The sequence below is a fragment of the Aquarana catesbeiana genome, linkage group LG02 (genome assembly GCF_042186555.1).
Source record: "Aquarana catesbeiana isolate 2022-GZ linkage group LG02, ASM4218655v1, whole genome shotgun sequence".
Taxonomy (NCBI): Eukaryota; Metazoa; Chordata; class Amphibia; order Anura; family Ranidae; genus Aquarana; species Aquarana catesbeiana.
The window spans coordinates 349,496,982-349,513,673 of record NC_133325.1 but is presented as its reverse complement, the minus strand read 5'-3'; the positions used below and the strand labels follow the sequence as shown (position 1 = coordinate 349,513,673).

The following is a 16,692-nucleotide window of genomic DNA, read 5'->3' as shown; positions in this document are numbered from 1 at the left end:
GATCTCCCGCAGAGGGGGATAACTGGCCTTTAATGATCTCTTCTAAGTTAGATTACTGTGTAGAGAGTCTAATGCTGCGTAAACACACGATCGGAAATGCCGCCAGCAAAACTCCAATGAGAGCTTTTTGTCGGAAAATGCAACCGTGTGTATGCTCCATCGGTCTTTTGCTGGCAGAATTCCAGCCAGCAAAAGATTGAGAGCATGTTCTCTATTTTTCGGTCCGGAAAAGTTCCTATCCGAAAATGCGTTTGTGTGTATGCAATTCGGACACGCAAAAAATCACGCATGCTCGGAAACAATTTGACGCATGCTCAGAAGCATTGAACTTCATTTTCTCGGCTTGTCGTAGTGTTGTATGTCACCGTGTTCTTGCCGGACGAAAGTTCAGAGAACTTTTGTGTTGCCATGTATATGCAAGGCAAGCTTGAGTGGAATTCCATCAGAAAAACCATCCAAGTTTTTTCTGACGGAAATTCCAATTGTGTGTACGCGGCATAAGTGTTCACTAGATGGCAGGTTAGGCACTGACATGACCTGATAAAAAGGACCCATCCAGCTATAAGCCAGCCGAGGGTTAATTACTGGACTGAATGATCATTAAAATACTCCAGACCTTGGAAATCTAGCATGGCCAGCGTGGGCTCCAGTTATCCCCCTCTGCGGGAGATCCGGTCTCTGTTGCATATCCGCCGATATTTGGTACTCTTGGCATATGTGGACAGACTCCTTTCTTCAAAAAAATTTTCAGCTCTACTACCTGGAGCATTTTTTTGAGTGAATCCATCACACCTTTCTTTTGAAGAAGCCTGATACGGCAAAACATGTCAAATACTAGTGTGATGCTAGTCAAATGCCCTATGTATATGAGTAACGATATTCTAGTTTGTACAAATGCTTTTAACACAATCATGTTTAACTAGTTCAGATCCGCACTATAGCCGACGTCTGTTGATGTCCTCCTGTGCCCGAGTCTGGATCACAGATAGGAGTAAGGGGTTGATCCTGACCCCTTATCACGTGATCAGCTGTCAGCCAATGACAGCTGATCATGTGATGTAAACAGAGCCTGTAATCGGCTATTTGACAGCGTGAGGAGAAAAAAAAAGCCGATCACCTGCGGCTGTGATAGGGACATCGGTCCCGATCAAGGAGATTGCCCCAAGCTCATCTGTGCCCACCTGTGCCACCTAGCAGTACACAACAGTGCCGCCTACCAGCGCCACCTACCAGTGCCCACAGTGCCACCTATCAGTTCCCACAATCAGTGCCTCATCAACAGTGCTGCCCACCAGTGTCACCTACCAGTGCCCACCAGTGTCAACTATCAGTGCCACCCATCAGGGCCCATCAGTGCAATCTTATCAGTGGCCATCAGTGCCGCCTTCTCTGTGCCCATCAGTACCGCCTTCTCTGTGCCTATCAGTGCCCACCAATGCAGCCTATCAGTGCCCACAAGTGCCGCCTCATCAGCGCATATCAATGAAGGAGAAAAATTACCTGTTTTCAAAATTTTATAACAAACTATAATTTTCCATCTTTTTTTGTTTGTTTAGCAAAAAATAAAAACCCCAGCTGTGATTAAATACCACCAAAAGAAAGCTCTATTTGTGTGAAAAAAATGATAAAAATTTAATTTGGGTACAGTGTTGTATGACCGCGCAATTGTCATTCAAAGTGTGCCAGCGCTGAAAGCTGAAAATTGGTCTGGGCATGAGGGGGTTTAAGTGCCCAGTAAACAAGGGGTTAAATAAAACTGCTTTTATGAATTTTCCGTGTACTATCTGGTTAAGCACCTAAAAAGTCCCGTACCTATACTTTGTCCATTGAAACCTTCTAATTGATATTGTTCATAGAACATCTCAATCTGGTCATGTCCACATAATCCATCAATATTATTGCACTGACACCCACTGCAGATTGCAAGTGCAGTGCACTTTGAATGCGGTGCTAGAAACACATATGGAACATGGGTTTTCCCGCACAGCCTTCTACTGTAGTGTAGTGTGAACAGGCATGGGTAAAGGTTCACATTTTGCAGAGATGTACTGCCTATTTTTTTTGCCCAGACATACACCTTTTAGATAAAAAACAATCACAATGATGTTGATTGTGAAAACTGAGGCATCCCTGTTCAGATCCACTTCTCCATAAGTTTATTTGCTTTTTAGGTAAATTTTTCATGCTTTGGGTTTTTCCGTGCCTTTTCTGTATGCATTTTCCACAGCAGAGGCTTGTGCATTTAACATGTTGCAACCATTCAACCTTGAAGATGATGTGCTTGCTGTAAACTGCACCAAAATGCACCAAATGTTTTTTTTTTTTTTCATGCTTCAGAGGAATTGTCAACAAAAATAAAGATACAGAACTCCCTTAGCTGTAGGTGCAATGTATGGTGTGTTAATAAACGCCTAAAGGAATTATATATGATTTAGCTTGTCTCACTAGAAAACAATGCAAATTCAGTAATTGCTATACTGTTAGTGTTTTAAGTGATTGTCCTTCGAATTGTTGTAATACAGGCATCTCCGAGCGTTGTGTTTTACAGCCAATTACATGCAGAGCTTAAAAATGTGTGTTCTTGTTTGCTTATGAATTGTAGCTGTTGCAAACACAGTATCGGTCCCAAAAGACTACTTATGCTTAAAAACTGTGTTTCTCTGTTCTGGTTGCTAGTAATTGGGCCTATTAATTAACTTGGTTATCTTGAACTTGGAGTGTTGTTACTCTACATGGATTCTGTACATTGCAACCAAAATAACTGGGTGTGTATGCATAGGTACTGTATTATATGCATTTAGTTGGCAGTGGTACTCTGGTACAGACGTGTTTTTTATTTTCCCCATAATTATAAAATGTTTATACAGTTTTATTATGCTTTTTTCAACTGGGCGGCACAGTGGTGTAGTGGATAGAACTTTCGCCTAGCAGTAAGAAGGGTCACTGGTTCGAATCCCAACCACGACACTACCTGCCTGGAGTTTGCATGTTCTCCCTGTGCCTGCGTGGGTTTCCTCCGGGTACTCCGGTTTTCTCCCACACTCCAAAGACATGCTGGTAGGTTAATTGGATCCTGTCTAAATTGTCCCTAGTATGTATGAATGTGAGTTAGGGACCTTAGATTGTAAGCTTCTTGAGGGTAGGGACTGATGTGAATATACAATGTATATGTAAAGCGCTGCGTAAATTGATGGCGCTATATAAGTACCTGAAATAAACCTAAGGCACAGTTCATTCAGTAAAGTAAGGACTTACATTAGCTTTTCCCTCTGGTGGACCGTATTCCAGAGGGTGTTTTGACAGTAATGTCGCCTCCTCACCACCTGTTTTTACCCCTGAAACCCTGCACCACAGCAGTGCACGTGGTTACAGGGCAGTTGTGGCATAGCCCCATTTACTTGATGGGGACCAATTCAACAGGCAGTACTGACCTCTGAATGCAATCCTTTCAACTTAGCTAATCTAAAGGGGGGTATAAATCTTCCAAGCCATGAAGCAAAGCATCACAACCCTGGCAAGTTTACAACCCTGTCTGATTGCCTTTGCAGCCTTAAAGTGGTCATTTTTTACCACCTCCCAACCGTAAGTGTAAACTTGGCCTTGGCATGCTTTTTTTTCTTTAATCCTGCATCATCGATAGAAATGTAAACCACATGTATTAAAATGCTTCTAAAGAAAAGTAAAGCACAGTGTTGAATCGGCTCTCAGATGAGAGCTGTAGGTTTTGACCAATAAATAAAGTGAATGCATTTTGAGTGTTATAATAGCCTGAGTTAGTTTAATTTATTCAGTGCGGCATGAAATAACATATTAAAAGCATCAAGCAAATGTTTTAATAGTGAAACTACTTGTCAAAGTTAAAAAGTGCTAAAAGTCTCATTTAAAATCATTAATTGGGAACAGTATTATTGTAAGATGCTTATTTATTATAATCAGATAAATGTCTGTTTTTTAAAGATTTCAGATTAGAGTCTGTGGATAAATTTGATTTCTGTACAAAATTCTAAAAATCTGTAAATTTACAAACACCTGGAGGCCAGAATAATTCAGCAAAGAAAGCATTTGTGTTTGTAGACGCGCAGTACTGATATTTCCATTACTCCTCCACTATTGCGCTCTGCAGCTGTCTTGTGCAGAACACTAGAAAATCTCAAATTGACTCTTATTCATTTCTGAAATGTTATGTTCGCTTGGGAATTTATAGTATTAAATATAGTATTAGCAAACATGTGTTCTTAGTACAGTAATACAGTGGAGGAAAGAATGTTTGCATTTGTGCAAAAAAAAAAAAAGCCAATATATACGAGTGCCATTATTCTAGCATCTTTATGTTCACAAACCCCTTTAGACTGGTGTTAATAACACAGCAGGGGCGAGTGTTTGTATAAGCAGACTCAGTGCTGATATTTTCATTACTCCTCCTCCTACTGAACTTCTCAGCCTTCTCATTTGGAGCAGTAGAAAATATCATGGTGTTTTTTTTGTCTTCATTAAAGTCAATTTTATGTTCACTTGAGAGTTTTGTAGTTTTAAAATTTTAGTAGTACTAGCAAGACTGTAGCCTTTTTTTGGAGTAGTAATAAAGTACTTTTGGAAAAGTCCCCAAGGGGGGTGACTTTTATGGGGGCACTGTGTTAACAATCATTATTGGTGTCTTTGATGAATACAGGTAACTGCTGAACACTTCACATCTTGTATTTTCCGTTCTCTGGTGAGCAGACCTGTCTCTGAAGCAACAGATATTCATCATAGAGGTGAACAAAGGCCATACCACTGATCACTGGTGTCAGTCTTCTTAGGGTGAAGATCTTGCATCTTCCTGGCCATGTCCAGTTCACTGTGATGTCTGTGTGGTGTAGGATGCAGTCATTAGTACAGTGGTGGGGGACAAGTGGTTTCATTAGGTCAATCCCAGGAGGGGTAATCTCAATCCCACCAAGCAGTGTGTGCAGTCATCATAATATGGAATAATATGGAATAATGTTTATTGTTTGAAGTCATGTGTATGATTCCTCTCGATCATGCATAGTTCTACCCCCAGGTCTCCACACTTTGTCACACTATATCCCCAGAAAATGGCGTATCTGTCATTGCCCCCCCCCCCCCCCCCAAAAAACGGAGCCAACTCCCCCTTTACTCACACACGTATGATGCAATCCATTTACCCCAAAAATATGCTTTTATGACTGTGCCATTAGCAAGAGTGTAAGGGCTTGTTTACACTAGCATTGGTTTCTAAGGAATGATCACTCGTCAGAGAGCATTTGACAGCCCTTGTATCGAATCCTGACCTCCTGCTCTAACCCTTTGAACCCTGCACTTGCACTCTGCAATTGTATGCGTGGCATGCAGTTGTGGGGTGGTTGCATGGTGGACCCATTCATTCCTTCACCGAAAGCTGGCTCTGCACAGACCCTTCAGCAAAGACTGACCCCCCCTTCCAGCTCAGACACCCTCCATCAATAGACTTGAGTACAACCAACCTGTTAGATATTTGGCATGTGATTACTGCCGACAGCTATAGCCGCTAGCAGTAATTATTGTGTTCTGCCAGCCTGGAAGGCTCCCTATGGTGGAAGGAAAGAAAAGAACAGACCCACAGCAGCTCTATGCAAAACAGCTTTGGTTACAGATAGCAGAGAAAAAGTAATAGAGTTGGCGAGGACAGGAAAGCAGACCTGCTCTTCAGTGTGGGACCCTGGCCAGCAGACATTGTAGGCGAGTTGGGAATATCAAAAAACTTGTCACCGTGTCATGTAAGGACTTGTAATGCCTAGTGTAGTGTGTATAGCAAGTAAAGGCCTCATTGGGGTTTATCCCCAAACCGTTATATATATTAATTACATGTCATGGTAGGACTTCTGATTCTGGAGTGCAGAAAATAAGTTTGTCACTTGTTAATAAACCTAGGATAAGCTTCAATGATAAATTACAAATACGGAGGCCTTTTTTGTACCTTGAAGAAGGGAATGCATTAAGGTAGAAATATCTTGGCTGTAGAACTACTTTAAATGACGTAAATGTGTGGAGATCTTCAAAACTAAGTTTACAAACTTCAAGAACATTCAGATTAATAGGAGTAGGCTAGAAATAATTGCAATACAATGAGATGTTTTAAATGATTTAACATTTTGTGCATAGATGCACATTGAGCAAAAAATTCATAAATGCCCCATGAACCCACATGTTACTTTTGTTACTACTGTGCTATCCTCTTCAAGACCTCCCCAATGTGACCGTCTTGGGATCTAACACATAGTGGAGACAAATGTAAGTGCATGCTAATAGGTTATGTTGGTTAAGTTTTGCACCTTTCTCAATTTTCTCTCTGATCCCTCCATTAGGGAATTTACCCTATGACCATGCTTAGTATATTTTAGGCTGAATGCTGTAAATCTCTAACATTCCAAATGATAGCGGCTTATTTTTACAAATTCTAAGTATCTGCTGTGAAAGATTAATTTCATTCTGGATTCATCTTATGAATTAGCTTTTAGAGAGTCTCCAAATCCTTTAGCACTTTGTATGTTAATCCAATCGCATGCCATTACAATATCATTTATAATTTGTCAAGTGGTACATGTGGAATGTGTGTGTATATGTATGTAATGTATTTACAGTATCTCACATAAGCGAATACACCCCTCACATTTTTTAAAATATTTTATAATATCTTTTTATGTGACAATATCAGAAAATATTATAAAATTACTGCGCTTCCCTCTAAATCCAAGCTGCAGTTCTAATTCTTAGGTGTAGAATAAAATGGATAAAGTGTATAAAAGAACCGCGCTAAACACAAACCATAATCAAAATAATTGAAAAATATATAAAGTGATCAGAAAATGCTAAACTCATATAACAATATAATGTGAAAAAAAATTTTTAAATTAAAAAATGCGAAATGAACCACATAAGGATACTAAATTATTAGGGCAAAAAATATGAAAATTAATTAATAAATATAAAAACTAAATAGTAAAAAATTGTTGTATAAAGATAAGAAAAACAAAAAACACAGTCCGTGAAAATAAAATGACTTCCGTTATCAACAGTCCTATTTAGATTTTCTTCCACCCAAAGTGACTGAAGACTTTAAAGACATCTTAGTGAAAAAATCCACCACCTATAAAGGTATATGATTACCAGAGGTAAGCTGTAATAAAGCCTTATGCCAGAGATCCACTCATTAGGGACATCACCATCTGTCTCTGCATGGAGGGGAGATCACCCGGGATTCCTCAGTAGTGATTGGCTCGGTAATGGAGACCCCAGAAGATAAGAAATACATCTACCATAGTGTGAATCCGTTTGACCAATTTATTAAAAGATAAAGTAGCACACTTACCAAAAGAAACAGTTAAAACAGCATATACAAAATCAGCCGGCCGGCCTGCAAACACCCGTTCGTTATGGAGTGGAAACGATGACGTCAGCGCGTCTGCCTTCCGACGTACGTTTCGTCCTATTGGACGTTGTCATAGGACAACGTCCAATAGGACGAAACGTACGTCGGAAGGCAGACGCGCTGACGTCATCGTTTCCACTCCATAACGAACGGGTGTTTGCAGGCCGGCCGGCTGATTTTGTATATGCTGTTTTAACTGTTTCTTTTGGTAAGTGTGCTACTTTATCTTTTAATAAATTGGTCAAACGGATTCACACTATGGTAGATGTATTTCTTATCTTCTGGGGTCTCCATTACCGAGCCAATCACTACTGAGGAATCCCGGGTGATCTCCCCTCCATGCAGAGACAGATGGTGATGTCCCTAATGAGTGGATCTCTGGCATAAGGCTTTATTACAGCTTACCTCTGGTAATCATATACCTTTATAGGTGGTGGATTTTTTCACTAAGATGTCTTTAAAGTCTTCAGTCACTTTGGGTGGAAGAAAATCTAAATAGGACTGTTGATAACGGAAGTCATTTTATTTTCACGGACTGTGTTTTTTGTTTTTCTTATCTTTATACAACAATTTTTTACTATTTAGTTTTTATATTTATTAATTAATTTTCATATTTTTTGCCCTAATAATTTAGTATCCTTATGTGGTTCATTTCGCATTTTTTAATTTAAAAATTTTTTTTCACATTATATTGTTATATGAGTTTAGCATTTTCTGATCACTTTATATATTTTTCAATTATTTTGATTATGGTTTGTGTTTAGCGCGGTTTTTTTATGTGACAACACTGAAGAAATGACACTTTGCTACAATGTAAAGTAGTGAATGTACAGCTTGTATAACAGTGTAAATTTGCTGTCGCCTCAAAATAACTTAACACACAGCCATTAATGTCTAAACCGCTGGCAACAAAAGTGAGTACATCCCCAAGTGAAAATGTCCAAATTGGGCCCAGAGTGTCAATATTTTGTGTGGCCACCATTATTTTCCAGCATTGCCTTAACCCTCTTGGGCATGGAGTTCACCAGAGCTTCACAGGTTGCCACTGGAGTCTTCTTACACTTCTCCATGACGACATCACAGAGCTGGTGGATTTTAGAGACCTTGTGCTTTTCTACCTTCCATTTGAGGATGCCCCACAGATGCTCAATAGGGTTTAGGTCTAGAGACATGCTTGGCCAGTCCATCACCTTTACCCTCAGCTTCTTTAACAAGGCAGTGGTCATCTTGGAAGTGTGTGTTGGGGTCATTATCGTATTATTGTTGGAATACTGCCCTGCGGCCCAGTCTCCAAAGGGAGGGGATCATGCTCTGCTTAAGTATGTCACACTACATGTTGGCATTCATGGTTCCCTCAATGAACTGTAGCTCCCCAGAGCTGGTAGCACTTATGCAGCCCCAGACCATGACACTCCCACCACAATGCTTGACTGTAGGCAAGACACATTGTCTTTGTACTCCTTACCTGGTTGCAGCCACGCACGGTTGACACCATCTGAACCAAATAGGTTTATCTTGGTCTCATCAGACCACAGGACATGGTTCCAGTAATCCATGTCCTTAGTTTACTTGTTTTCAGCAAACAGTTTGGGGGCTTTCTTGTGCATCATCTTTAGAAGAGGCTTCCTCCTGGGATGACACCCATGCAGACCTATTTGATGCAGTGTATGGCGTATGGTCTGAGCACTGACAGGCTGACCCCCCACCCCTTCAACCTTTGCAGCGATGCTGGCAGCACTCATACGTCTATTACCCAAAGACAACCTCTGGATATGACGCTGAGCATGTGCACTCAACTTCTTTGGTCGACCATGGCGAGGCCTGTTCTGAGTGGAACCTGTCCTGTTAAACTGCTGTATGGTCTTGGCCACCATGCTGCAGCTCAGTTTCAGGGTCTTGGCAATCTTCTTATAGCCTGGGCCATCTTTATGTGGCGCAACAATTCTTTTTTTTCAGATCCTCATAGAGATCTTTGCCATGAGGTGCCATGTTGAACTTCCAGTGACCAGTATGAGAGAGTGAGAGCGATAACACCAAATTTAACACACCTGTTTCCCATTCACACCTGAGACCTTGTAACACTAACGAGTCACATGACACTGGGGACGGAAAGCCCAATTTGGACATTTTCACTTAGGGGTGTACTCACTTTTGTTGCCAGCGGTTTAGACATTAATGGCTGTGTGTTGTTATTTTAAGAGGACAGCAAATTTACACTGTTATACAATCTGTACGCTCACTACGTTACATTGTATCAAAGTGTCATTTCTTTAGTGTTGTCACATAAAAAGATGTAATAAAATATTTACAAACATGTGAGGGGTGTACTCACTTTTGTGAGATACTGTGTGTATATATATATATAAAAATAGAAAGACAATCCTGTGAGCCACCAATTCCTAGATGCTAAAACGTAAATAAAATACCTAAAGCTGCTAGCGTTACACACGTTATACAACATTTATAATTCACTGGTTCATTATTTATTTAATTTTAGATCAATTATTTACTGTGCATTTCTTATACATGCCTTTTAGAGCAGCGTATATGTGTGTATATATATAGCTCTCTCTCTCTCTCTCTCTCTCTCTCTCTCTCTCTCTCTCTCTCTCTCTCTCTCTCTCTCTCTCTCTCTCTCCATTCGTTCGTTCGTTCGTTCCGGAAGAATGCTTGTAATCCAAAGCACTCGTATATCAAAGCGAATTTCCCCATAGGAGTCAATGGAAACTCAGATAATTCTCTCCGCAGTGATTGCTATTATATGCAGTACCACATGTGGTCAGTTGTGGGGGACACTGGAGACTCTCGGAAACACTCAGAAACCTCATGGATGCACTCGGGAACTGAGTGTTTCCGAGTGGCTCCTAGTATCACCTCTTGCCTAATGCAGTACAGCACACCCCAGAGGCTTGAATCGTGCTTGTTTTGCGAGACAACGCTTGCAAACCCAGTCTGGATTTTTTTTAAATAATAGTTTGTATTGCGAAACGCTCATAAACCACGTTACTCACGATTCAAGGTATTACTGTATGTGTGTGTATATATATAATATGTATATGTATGTGTGTGTATATATAGTGACAAACAGCCCCTGTCAGTTGTAGATGGAGTATATCTGCAGCATAGGATTTTGTGGTTCATGAGAGCAGTGGAAAGTTTTTAGCAGGTTGCAGGGGGTTAATTATGGACTACTCCTTGTTCTCCCACCTTGGTTATAATTTTCTTCCCTGTGTTTATGGGTTGTTGCTGGAAAGAGATGCAAGCAGGCTGTGAGGTAACATGTCTGCAGGTCTAAAGCAGGTCTAAAGCAGACCCAGTGAGGTCTCTTTACTAACCAGGAGGAGCCCCAGTAAAATTCAGTAACTACAAAAACTGTAGCTGTTGAATTTTAATAAGGCAGCCACTCACCTCTCCCACAATCCAGCGATGTGCTCACCCCAGCCGATTTCACCTCTCATCTTCTGTCTTTGGTGCCAGCATCTTAACTGTGGGCACCCAGCTGTGACAGCTTGCGGTCCTGCAGTCTTCTGGGACCTGTCACATGTCCCAGAAGACTGCGGGGGGGGGGGGGGGGTTATTTCCAATTGCCTAGCTTAGGCAACCAGAGCAGAAGTGGGAGCAGGTACCTGTCAGAATTGACGCCCCCCCTCCCCCCGCCCCACCAAGATTGCTCCGCTTTAATTGTTTTTTCTGGTTGTTCCTTTTAGACTCTGGTTCTTTTACCTACAAGGTAATCTTCTTGTTTTGCTGTCACGCTGACCAATAAACCCAGGCAGGAAGCCCTTAAACCTACTTGCTGTGTGGATTACCTCTCTGCGAGCTCTTTTGTAGCTGAACCCCACGATATAAACAAAACACACACACGTATGTAAAAAATGATGGTGATCATTTCAACAGTTATGATATGAGAAAAACCTCCAATTCATTTTACCTCTGGTGATCATATTCCTCTCTCCTATTATTATTGGACTCCATTTTACACACCTCTGAACATCATGATATCCATTCCTTCACATTTTAAAAATTACAGCTTTTCTGAATCTCACATCCTCTATCTCCTTAATATCATAATTCTACTGGCATAATCTATCTACACAAGATATTGTTTTTACTCTATTCTGCTCTGCCCAATAGAATTGGTTATGCAGCTGCAATTGAAATGTCAGGATCAATTGTGGTTTAATTTTATCCTCTGAATCAGATCCGTTGCTTAACGAAAATGGCAAACCTCTAATAAAAAGCAGGCAGAAAATCGGCCACCTTTTAGATATTCAGAAGAACCCTTACATATTTATTTTTCCATAATACAAACTTGAATTATTTTTAATCACTATGCAGTTGGGCACTTATTTTAGAGACCATATAACCAGGTAATTGCACATTGCCCCTATCCTTAGAATGGGATAGTTATTTTTACAGTAGTGTAACACCACTGAGAAATGGAAACAGGCTATTTCTTTTAGTACCAGAAACAGTACTGTAAATTGAACATCTTTTTCCTATAATGCTTTGTAACTGGAAAAAAATCAATAATGCTCTTTGCTGTTCGTTTTTTTTTTTTCAGTATGTCAAACTACTCTGTATTTAAAACTTCACTATACAGTTTTAAGGACCAAGTCTGTAAATTGCTCTATTGTATCTATTAACAGAGAGTGGAGATAAAATGCACTTTCCCTTCCATTAGTCTCTATTCAGTTTTGCCACTGAAACAATTTTCCCAGTAGCCACCTGTCTACTTTTGTTGGTGCTGATATTTCATTATTTTTAAAAACTTAAAATATTGCTTACATTCTACTGTAGCTACTTTGCAGATATAGGGTTGGTTGTTATGGATATATTTTTATGGTCTGTTTCCACTTTTTATATTCTATACTTTTATTGTGTGTGTGTGTGTGTTTGTTTTTTTGTTTTTGTTTTTTAACTCAAAATGCAACTGTTGCAATATTGCATAAGGATTGCTAAAGGGTAAACAATTAGTAAGATATCCCCATTGCTTTGTTCCTCTAAACTGACTACCCCATCCTCCTCTAGCTTTCAGTGCTTGAAACATGTTAGACTAACAGCTTTGAACAATTCAGTACAGTCTGATTGCTTTTTATTGTTGGCATACCAATTCTTTTTGGGGATTGTGGAGGAGTAAAAGTGTAACTCTAGTCAAACTTTCTAAAACGTATTTGGTTTTGCATGTAGTAGGGAAGGGTCAGAAGCTCTGCTTTATTTTTTCTGTGATTGTGTTTGGGAGATTTTAAGCAGGGAGAGAGAAAACACTAATGTGACCATCTCTAGTGGAGTGAAGCCTTGTACACACGATCGGGTTTTCCAGACAAAACCTCGGACTTTTGTCCGAAGGGCATTGGCCAGGAACTTGTCTTGCATACAAACGGGAAGAAATTGTCAGCCAACAAACATGAACGTAGTGACTTACTACATGGTTTTTCAGCTCTTTAGCGACACCCTTTGGGCTCCTTCTGCAAATTTTGTATTAGTAGAAGTATGGTGAGTGTTGATTCGCGCTTTTCATTTTGTGCTTTTCAGTTCATTTCTGAACGGCTGTTCGTCAACCAGACATGTTGCGGAATCAGAGGAGATAACCTGTTATTTATTATTGGTCTTGGAGTTATTGCTTTGACCCAAGCCCGGTCCAGGAACAGGAGGAGGAGGATTTCTTGGACCAAAAATTGGTTGCTTTATTAATCGTGACCAATTATGTCATATGCCTTTGCTGCTGGAGCTCCAGGAGAATAATCCAGATTTTCAGAATCATGTCCGGATGACAGACCCCTGCTTTCATCAACGCTTGGCATTGTTGACCCCCTATATTAAGAAGCAGGACACATGCATGAGGCATTTATTTTATTTTTTGCTTGAATAATGATTTGATTTGGTATATTTTCTATATTTTTGGATGCATAGAATGCACTTTTTGGTTAAGTTCTGTTGACAGATAGCATGTCTAATTTTATTTGTTTTCTTTTTTTAATGCACAATAAAAAAAAATTTGTAGAATAATACTTGGCTATGTGTTTTACTTCAAATGACAGTTTGGAAGTAGGCAGTTACATTTTAAAATGAACAATGTAAAATTAACATGGGACACCAACATAGTTGTACCTTTGATCTTTAAAACTACGGGATAATGGTGTTATGATAACTTGCACCCAAAAAAAATAACAAGCATAATAATATTACTGTATTATTCTTTATCACTAGAAAATAAAAGCCTTTGAAAATTTGTTTGCAATAACTCCTTCAGTATCACCAGTAAAGCAGCTTCATTATTATCCCATTAAAGAAGAGAATGTACGCTGCATTTTGAGATTTCATAATTTGCCACGTCACGAATGTTAATTCTCCATTATGACCGCTAGTTTACAAGACCGACCACTTCTGGCTTGTCCTTGCTTCCGAGCATGCGTATTTGTACTTTTGTTCGACGGACTTGTGTACACATGCTCGGAAAATCCGACAACAGACATTTGTCAGCGGAAAATTTTAAAGCCTGCCATCCAACATTTGTCCGCAGAAAATCCGACAACAATTGTCCGATGGAGCATACAAACGCTTGGATTTTCCGCCAACAGCCTGTCATCACGCATTTCCCGTTGGAAAATCCGATCGTGTGTACAAGGCTTTAGAGAGCAATACATAAAAGATTCAGGTTCTCATTTTTGCCTACTTTGGACTTTTGTTCGACGGACTTGTGTACACACGCTCGGAAAATCCGACAACAGACATTTGTCAGCGGAAAATTTTAAAGCCTGCCATCCAACATTTGTCTGCAGAAAATCCGACAACAATTGTCCGATGGAGCATACAAACGGTCGGATTTTCCGCCAACAGCCTGTCATCACACATTTCCCGTTGGAAAATTTGATCGTGTGTACAAGGTTTTAGAGAGATATACATAAAAGATTCAGGTTCTCATTTTTGCCTAATTTAAATGATTGCTGTTATGCCGTCTCTTTATGTAGCTGAAACCAAGAATAAATCTACCCAGTAGGGTAAACATTTTCAATTTTCAATCCTAAATAGTTTTGGTTTGGAGTACTACTTTAATAAATACATTTAGGCAAGTATACTAACGTTGTTTAAAATACATTTGATAACTATTTAAACAAACACATAAATTGCTTAGAGGTTACCTAAAGTTCCACTATTATTAGTAATAGCACAAAGATGTGCAAGTCTTTGCAGAAAGCTGAAAAGGTTTACTTTTGGGAGGCCTTAAAGGTTGATCTTGAAATGCACTCTTCTAAACCATGTAAAATTTATACAAATTTATTTTGTATCTCTCTTCTGATTATTAAAACCCATTATCTGTGAGCCAGTAAATAGAAGAAGACAACTCCATTACTATTCCTTTATATTGAAGTTAAACTTTAATGCATATATTTTGTGCATATACTATACATAATATTTTTTCAAATGCACTGCTACATCTTGTGGTACCTGAAATCGATATTTGTGCTTGAAGACAGCTGCAGTACATAAAATATTACCTAATAGTTTGGACCATTGTTTAAGTCTATTTCATATTTTATACTACTGTTGTTATGGGCCAACAAATTGTCCTACATTAATGCTTCAATTCCTATATGTAGTTGAATGGTTGATATAGCAAAGTTGTGAAAGCAGTAGTTAAAGCAGAACTAAACCCTCCTATTTACAGTCAAGGAAGCTGCCATCGATGGAGACGCACCATCGCATAAATCCATCAGCTTAAATAAAACAAAACTGCAAGCCCAATGCTGTCATCAAAACCGTGATCACATCAAGAATCGAGCAAAGCGTGTGGCGTCATTAGGTCCCTTTCCCTTGCTATAAAAAAAGGGGGATTGAATGACCATGTACTTATTGTAACCTGTGCGCTATAACGTCCTTTCATTCTGCTTTTTGAATCATCAGTAAAGCTCAGATTACAATAGGAGGCTGTAAAAAAAAGAACTTCTTTGTACTCACTTTTTTTTTTTTACATCAGGCTGCAGTGAGTATTTTTGAGGATTAGTTCTCCTGCATCACAAGCTGGGGTTCCCAGATTCCCAAACTGCCAACCAAAAGTAGTAGTAGACTGGTACACCGCAGTAATGCTTGGAGTAAAAAATCATTGACTTGGATAGCTTGATCTCATGCAGGCTTTATGGACATACCATCAAAGCAGTATCATCAGGGTGAGCTGGCTTTAACTAGATCTCCTGTTTCCTTTCTCTAGGTGTCCTTTACTGTTGCATTCTCTGTCTGATAAAATAAGGAATTCAACAGAAGACGATGATAGTGAATACAAAATCCCATCGTCCCATCCTCTACATTCACGTCCCTTGCCTCTTCACTGCCATAGTATAAAGCCTTTCTCTAGGTAAGACAGGTTTCACTGTATGCACAATGCTATCTTTCATGTGAAAAGTTCAATGTTTGCTGCTCTTCTTTAAGAGAAAAAAAAATTCTGTTTTACAGAGATTACAAGTTTATTTTGTCTCCAGATCTGGGTCCTCGTGGCCCTCTACTGTGCTATCTCGGAAGCTTTCTTAAACTACTTGAACGGAGGTTTAAAGCTAGACTTTAAAAATTCCATGCAATTCCAACTGAGCATATCCTGATTAAACGTATTGCCTTTACTAAAAACCAAGTATCAGATTGATCGGTAGATCCTGATATGTAAGCAGTACAACTCCTGTAAAATGGACCTTGGCCTTACTTCCCATGTGCTCTGGAACCCCTCTTTTGGTCAGTTAGACTGCCCAATTGAACATTAAGTTTAAAAGGTGTTCAAATGTATACCACTCCCAGACAGAGGCACACAGTACAGGACAAGACTTGGTAATTTACAATGGAGAAAGGTTAGCTGCAGGGAGACCACAGCCAATACTGTTGACAAGTCCCTTGTCCTTTTGTTTTTTGTTTTTTTTTGGGGGGGCGGGGGGCACAGCTTCCAGAGTTCCCTTTTAAAGTAGAACTGCATGGGCTTTTTATATATATTACTAACAGGATGCTGTAATTCTCTTTGTATTCTCCTGTCCATTTTCCCTTTCAACTGTACATTGTTGCATTCAAGGGAAGGTAGATTGTATACTTTGTTAGTATACCAAGGTAACCTGAGTTGGCTTTGTATATTCAGAGTTTGCTGATTAAATGTTACCCAGAGCATCCAACATATTTTATAAGACTATAAACTCTATGGTGTATTTTTATTGGTTTAATTTTTTTAAACTTTTTTTTTCCAAATTAAAGCTGGGCCAGATGCATGGAGCCTAAACCAACCTTACAAGCTTTTCTGCAAAAACAATTGT

General features: G+C 39.5%; 1 protein-coding gene across 6 annotated transcripts in view; it reads left to right on the top strand.

The window, feature by feature from the left end:
• Window positions 1-16,692, top strand: part of CBLB (Cbl proto-oncogene B) — a 333,732-nt gene that overhangs the window by 265,380 nt on the left and 51,660 nt on the right. For 5 of the 6 annotated variants that reach the window (XR_012241626.1, XM_073614960.1, XM_073614959.1 and 2 more), the window contains exon 13: window positions 15,618-15,761. The exons of the other annotated variant lie outside the window; for it this stretch is intronic. Coding sequence is in view for 4 of the 5 variants with exons in the window: in XM_073614960.1 (XP_073471061.1) it covers window positions 15,618-15,761 (144 nt within the window). In the remaining variant the exon portion in view is untranslated. The remainder of the gene's footprint in view (window positions 1-15,617; window positions 15,762-16,692) is intronic. 6 annotated transcript variants of the gene reach the window in all.